Raw genomic sequence first — 7562 nt, 5'->3', positions numbered from 1 at the left:
GGAAATACCGGGGGCGGCGGCAAAAGAGTTGAACATTTTTGAAGACCAAAAAAAATGCTGGAAATTCCTTCCATAGATTCATTAGCCACCACCAACATTGCGCCCCTTAAACGCTATGCCCCTCCCAATCAATGGTATTTATGATGATGTTTCCATAATTGTGTATATTGCTAAATTTGGACATGTTTTACTGAGATTTTTGTTCTTGTGATTTCCTTTTCTGTTGCAGGAATCGTTCACTTGGTAGACGAAAATCTGGAGGAGGTAACTAGTTTTGACACACCTAGAACTCAAGGTATTTTTTTAGAAAAAAAGTTTGCATATTTAATTTTGGTCTGCTGGATATCAGCTTAGTAACTATGCTCTCTAGGGCTTATATTTCACTGGTTCTAAAGATTGTTTATCCAACTCTTCGACCACTAGGCCACCCCTTTGGGAGCAGAACTAGAACTCTTTGAAAACAAGTTTATAAACTAGTTATAGCTCTCATATTTACCTCTCTTTGTGGTTTATAAACTACTTTCACTTATGTTGGTATAAGTGCAAACTCCAATTGATCTTTTGAGCTAGTGCCTTAGTTGACTTCAGCATGTCCAACTCCAAAATGTTGTTCTTTTTGAATTATTGAGCATCATCATTGCATGCTGCTTTATTTGGCTTTCTTTCTCACAGTTAGTATCTAGCTGATTTTTCTAAAGATAGCAGTTTTTCATTTTCATTTTCATTTTTAATGCAAATCCTGCCAGCAGTTTATTTCACATAACATATGTTAAGTTTTACTGGGGTAACACTTGGTTATAATGTGTCAGGATCAGTGTTATCAAAGGCACGCTTAAGCCCTGAAGCAAGGCCCAAAACGTGTTGAATGCTTCCCCTTGCTTAATGTGCGCCTTTTGTCGTCATCAAGGTTCTAAGACATACTTTTCTATGCCAATGAACCTCTTATGAAGAGACGACACTAAGTAATTAATATTTCACTTTATAATAATTAATTTTCAATTTCTTTGTTCCTATATTTGTCATTAATGCTTATAAATTATAAGTCTTGGACTAAACATATATATTTGTATTTTTTCTCCCTTTGCGTCTTTTTTCATTAAAGCCCCGACGGACCTAGAGTTTTTTTGCGCTTTTTGCTTTTGATAACACTGGGCAGGATTGAATATCACGTCAGGTTAACAACCAACCTAGTTAGTATTTAAACCAACCAGTAATATTAAACCTTTTTCTTTCAGGCTATAAATCTTAAGATGTCGGATAAGAATGAACTAAGCACTGCAGGATAGCTACAATTTATGGAGGGGGGGGGGGAGGGGGAAGTTCGTTGTTAAGTACTATTGTGAAAAGTTTTGATTAGAGAAAAGATTGCCTTTTTGAACTAAATATGTGTTTTTCACTTGATTGGGGTGATCTTGACGACGGAGAATCTGTGGAAGAGGAAGGTTACCTATGCCAGTTGGTGCTTTGTGTGCATGGGTTCGGGTGAAGATGTCAATCTCCTCCTCATTCATTGTTTATTAGCATCGAAATTATGGTGGGAAGTCCTTTGATGGTTTGATATATTTTGGGTGATGCCAGCCTTGATGAAAGAAGTAATATTCAATTGAACTTATGGTAGAAGGAGAAGACACAGCTCGTGGAAGCTTGGGCCGCTAGCACTTATATGGGTCGTTTGGAGGGAAAGAAATAAGAGAGCCTTTTAGAATGTAGAGATGAATTTTGTTTCAGTTAAGGAGTTGGAGTTTTTTCTTTTTTTGAGAAAGTAACATTTGTATTAGAAAACTCAGCACAAAGGTTGTGATGGTAACCATGTACAGCTTCCAAACTATAAAATGCTTGCACTTCTCACATGGAATTTATAATGCCTTGCATAGATTCTACATCATTTACATATTTCTCCTTGCACCAAAACATAAACAACAAAAAGCAGTTTATCCTTATCTTCTGAATGGAGGTGTTGCTGCCTTCAAAACATCTGGCAGTCCTATCCTTCCAAGCAGTCCACCAAATACAGGCTGGAATGAAAGTCACCACTTCTTTTGCCTGACATTATCTCCCTGATTGTGCCAACATCTCAGTAAGTCAGCTGTAGTTCGTGGCATTATCCATTTTAGACCAACTATACTCTGACTCTGCCACAATTGAGCAGTTACACCACAATGTGGAACAGACGGCTGTTATACTCTGACACTGCACAACATAACCTTCACTGGAATCCTCTCTTCTTTAAATTTTCTGCGTTAAACAGGCCTATCTGACTGACAACTTAAAAGGGAGCTCTGATCTTCCAACTATGCTTCCAAGGCATCATCCTGATTGTTTCTTGAAGCTAATGAATAGGATGATTTCACTGAAAATCTCTTGTTGCTAGTGCCGTTCCATAATAAGGAGTCATCAGCTTCTGTTGTGCCCTGAAAAAGCTTCAGTAATTCACCTGCCCTATCAATTTCCCAGTCATTTAGCATTCTTCTGAAGTTGTGATCCATCCTTGTGAGCCCTGCATCTCCCCAATTGTGGCTCCAGGATTTGAAGTCTCCCTTATTTCTTTTGGTGCATCCATAAGGTTCCTTTATGCATAGAAAGATTGAATGTCGTTTGTAGAAAACCATCTTTTTTGCAGTTTTGTATACGGGCATGGATTTTGCCCGAACATTACTGTAGTATTTTACTTTATCCAAAAAAAAGGAGAAGAATGAGCTAAGTTCCAAACTGTGGCAAATATAGGCAGAGTCTAAGCTGAACCATCCACAGAGAATGCAAGTTCAAAAAGAACGTAATTTCTGTCATCTGGTACTTCTATTTTGTTCCACTTCTTAGCTTATTATGGTACTTCTATTCTGTTCCACTGCCTGGCATATTATGGATAAATAGCTGACAGGTTTTTTGAATTATACCTATTGGTAGACATTTTCTCTGATAGTTTATTTTTGCAGATCGACTTGAATGAGTCAACAGCAATGTTAATGATGGAGAGAAGAATCAAATTAGTGCCTCCAGGTCAACATCTTCTGATGATGCCTGTGGCAGATATCAAGCAAATGAGAATCATTGGACAGGGTTAATACTGCTACAAGGATGTTCTGGCAATGATGCTTTTCAGCTTCTAAAGAGCCGTATGTTTCTTAGATTAATTCTGACCTGAATTTGTATTTTCTTTCTGTTAACCATTTCCTATGCTGTAATGTATTGTGGTCATTCAATTTCAGTCTTTCCTCTTTAGTTTTCATTTAGTGTGGCATGATGATATTTTGCCATGTATTTTCCTTCATTTTCTTTATTATCTATGTGGGATGTGAGTTGTATACTTTTATATAGATGCTGAATTCTTCACATTTGTCCGTGAGGCAAATGAGGTGAATGGTGATATGCATTTAGATGGCATAATTTTTCCTATCATTAATGAGCAACTACTGTTGTTTTTCTGATTAAATTCTTTAATGCATCCACTTTTCCATACCAATCCTTGTTAGCCTAATTGGGAAGAAGAAATTGATGCCTGTCAAATTCAGTTAGCCATTTGTAGGATAGGTCTCAATTAAGATGAGTGAGCAAGCCTCACATACCATCTCTTTCAGTTGTTTTGGTTCTTTGTCAGCCAGTTTCCACTCTTGGATGAATAATGGTGGTGGCAGTTCCTCTTATGAACAATTAGTTGCGAGCGAGAATGTTGATAAAATGTTGCATGCTTTTGTATGTTGGATGGTTGTTTTGAATGCTTACAATAATTTACCACATTATTCTTCTGGTGAGTGAAAGGGTGACCTGCTGCTCTTCACTATTTCAATGGGTCTAATTTCATCTTAGATGAAGCAGAATGGATATAAAGGATTCATATAGCCATCCTCATCAACTAATTTGGAATTGTAGTTTTGTTTGTTGTTGATTTTTTCCTAGATGACCGTATCAACTCTGTCTTGGTAGTATGAGACCAGAAAATTTATTCAGGGCTATGTTCTGAGTCATCTCTTACCAATTCATCTAATCTTAAGATTGCATATTTGTAAAAATCTAGCTACAGTGCACAAAGGCTCCACTCAGGGAAATAGGGCTATGGCCGTGCTAGTTTATATACTGAAAAGCTTCTGCTTGATGGGATACTTAGTTGGTGCATAAAAAAAATTAACTCTACTGATAGCTGGAGATTTTCATCGACTAGTAATAGTTAAGGTGTCATTCCATAGTCCCACAATTTTATGCCTTTACGTGTCCCTTGAAAATGGTAAAAGCTTTAGACTCACAGTTACTCTAATTGGATATTGGTGGCAAAAGTAGGACATCATCACTTGCATGTTTCATCACCTAAAATTGTTTTCATATGGTAGAGGTTCATGAGATAGGAGTTGGATTCAGTGTGTACTTGATATACTTTTTATTGTGCAAAAATTGAGTTAACCCTGATATAAGCATATTCTAATGACAACAGTACACAACATTTAAAATTTAAAAGAATTTGTACCGGACAGAATATGACAAGTTACAAATGAAGAATGAATTAAGACTTACCTTTCTTTCTTTCCTTTTCTTTTTGTGTTGTGGGAGGGGTGTTTTTTTTTTTCAACTTTCAAAAAATTGTGGGTAGGGAAATGGGGGAGGGGATTGGAGCGGGATCATAATAGTTTTTGTTTAACATTGTTATTCTTACCACGAAAAAGGGGGAGGAAGGAGAGAAGGGACAGTTTGTCATTTGATATGTTAGTAGTTTCTGGCCCCTGGGAGATTCTACAATATATTTTGACGTGTTCCGCAAGGATGTATCATATTCTACTACTTTCATGGCATCCTTTATGCTATCATGCAATGTGTCAGCACTGTCTTCTGAGAGTTCCAACATGTTGTGTTTCAAAATTGCTGAATGCCGACAGTACTTCTGTCATAATACAGTAGTTCTCAGAGTTAAAGCATGCAGAGAGTGTTGAATTATTTCTGTTGATTTGTTTATATTTTATATTGTTCCCTACGGTTTACTTGTGGAGGACTGAAGGAGTAGACCAGCAAGAATTATCTGGTGACCTTGTGAAAGCATGAGGATCACTCACTTCTTGCTATGAAACTTGATGGTTTGTCCACCCCCCCACAATTGTGATCCCAACTCATTCATCTGTTCTTTTGTTTTTGCAGAAAGGCCAGTTATGTATACAAAAAGATCACCGTGGGGGCAATCTATGCTTCCGCACCAGGTAAGAGGCAGTTTTGCTGTGTCCTAGCTTCTGTCCCCAATCTTTTGTTTCTCTCTCCATGACCACTGAATATTCATTTTTCACTGTCAATTGATGTTACAAGCTGGAGGTGTACATTCTCCTCCAGTGAGCTTCGACTTGCAATGCAGGTACAAGTGTTAGTTCTGATGCCTAATTATTAGCTTCAAGTGCCAAAACTTCTCCAAAATTAGGCAGTTCCGATGCTTTTGCATTCCAATAGTAAGGCGCTTGTTGTAAGTTATTATCAGCCCTGATAAGCTGCTTGTCTAAGAAGACACCATCTGCTTGCACCATGAACATTTGCAAGTCGACATTCTTCCTTGTGTGTGTCTGTTGCATTCAAATGACCAGGATACCCCCCCCCCCCGCTCCTTTGCAATGTCACTTTTTAATGTGACACTGGCACTGTACCTCAATGCTGTATGTTTAATGAGATTCTACAATTTTATAAACCTGAGTCTTGAAATATTTTGTTGGCATTGAGGAAACGTGAAATTTCATTCTTGTGGTAAGTGTACATTTGTTATTAAAATACACATTGGAAGAGGAAGAGAGGAGTTGACTACATATAAATGGAATACATATCATGCTGCTATAGACCTTTTTACTGGAAAAAGATAGAAGAAAAGGGAGAAGGTAAGAGGCAATATACACTTATTCTTTCCAGACAGGAATAATTCCTTGAGCAGCTAAGCGCTTCTCAACCCAGAACACAACGTGCTTTGCTGTTATCTTTTTCTCATCAACGAGAAAAGGTTCGACAGTGCTCGCGCCGGAACCATAGGAGGACAAAGAGAAACCTTTAGGACCTGCCATCAAATAATAACTTTTGTAAGTTTCCTAAATCACTCAAGCAATCTGAGCTATCACAACAAAATTAAAACAGATCAAGACTAACCTGTGAGTCCCTCCGGAAAGAATGCCCAAAATGAATATGGATTGCCCTTCTTCAGAAATGAGCCCTCCAGCTGCAACAATAGCATTTATGAAAACAACAGCAAAACAAATGCACTATGAAAGTTCTGGTACAATCAAAATTAGTGAGATAAAATTGGCATCAAGACAGGATTATAGGAGACTCACCTTGTTGTCATTAAATGATAGCTCGAGCTCAAGGATGTCGTTTTGGGCTTCAAGAATTGCTTTCAGTGAAGGAATAACATCCTCCTCCATCATCTGAGGTAGAAGCTTGTCTGGAGCCTTTGACTTTAGCTTTGGCTTTGGTTTTGCCGGACCTGGTTCTTCAGCAGTTTGAGACTCTTTCTTCTCCTCCATTTCGGCAGCAACTAGTTGTATTGTCCATTATCAATTATTGTATAATAGGGCACCATGAAAATCACCAAATTCCCAAAAAAAAAAAAAGTGAAAAAAAGTGATGGGTGTAACTTAGAAAATTACCAGTTACAGATGAAGATTCTTGGGTTGCAAAGCAGACAACATTTCTGCGAGAAGGGACTATGTTACATTTGCACGTTTTGAGGTGTCTTAGTTCAAGTAAATCAGCAGGCAATACGGGTTTAGCTCTACGGCAAAAAGATGATGAAGGGAAGCTAGAAAGTGAAATAGAACCTCCTGTTGTTGCCATGTCCCTTTGGATATTGTTATTGTCTATCTTCTTACAGCAAAATCAAGCATATTGTAGACTAACCTCTAATTTTTATTCTTTTCAGCAGATGTTGCTTAGAGAGGATGGTACTACTTGTTAGTGAAGCAGTGACAACATCAGAAAGGCAGCCAAAACAAGCTGCTGCTTTGTCATCCACACACTGTTAAGAGAACGGATGCCACTAATTCTCGATTTCAATGTCTGAATATTGGCCCCTGATCTAGTAGAAGCAGCTTATTTAGCCCATAAAACTTCTCAAGCGGCCCGTTATAAAATTCAGAGATAAAGTATCAAAAATACACCTAAATTTTATATCTGAACTATCACTTTTTAGTTTGAGGAACATATCTATCTTTTATTTCACTCTCATCATAATGTGTGTATTGCACTCTCTCTTTTATATAAAAGAATTTGTTACATCATACTCCACATGGACAGAATATTTCATCTTGGCAAAAATTAAACAAATTATTATAATTAGTTAAAATCAAAGATTAAAGTATTACAACCCTTCTCCACCCTCCAAAAAAAATATAAAATATTTTCCTTACACCCATTCCATCACTTTCTCTCACCATACACCCCTCCTAATTTTTAATTTTATTTTTATGTTTAAATTTTTTTTATAAATTTTTTTTTAAAAAAAAATGTTTACTTCATTCCCCTTCAAATAATAATTTAGATATTTTTTAAAGATAAATTCTACTCCGCCCCACCTAACCTCCGCTTCCATTTTTTTTTCATTGTGTTAGATATAT

The 7562-nt window shown here is 37.1% G+C and overlaps 1 protein-coding gene across 1 annotated transcript; it reads right to left on the bottom strand.

Moving 5' to 3' along the window:
* Nucleotides 1-5667: 5667 nt before the first annotated feature.
* LOC129881638 (uncharacterized) lies at nt 5668-7024 on the bottom strand. The gene is made up of 4 exons (XM_055955774.1): nt 6597-7024; nt 6282-6484; nt 6097-6166; nt 5668-6007 (listed from the first exon to the last, which is right to left on the bottom strand). Exons 1-4 carry the CDS (start codon nt 6781-6783, stop codon nt 5853-5855), a joined length of 615 nt encoding a protein of 204 aa, XP_055811749.1. The 5' UTR covers nt 6784-7024; the 3' UTR covers nt 5668-5852.
* Nucleotides 7025-7562: the final 538 nt, after the last annotated feature.

The sequence above is a fragment of the Solanum dulcamara genome, chromosome 3 (assembly GCF_947179165.1).
Source record: "Solanum dulcamara chromosome 3, daSolDulc1.2, whole genome shotgun sequence".
Taxonomy (NCBI): domain Eukaryota; kingdom Viridiplantae; phylum Streptophyta; class Magnoliopsida; order Solanales; family Solanaceae; genus Solanum; species Solanum dulcamara.
Note: the sequence above shows the minus strand (reverse complement) of the source record. Positions and strands in the feature narration are given on the sequence as shown.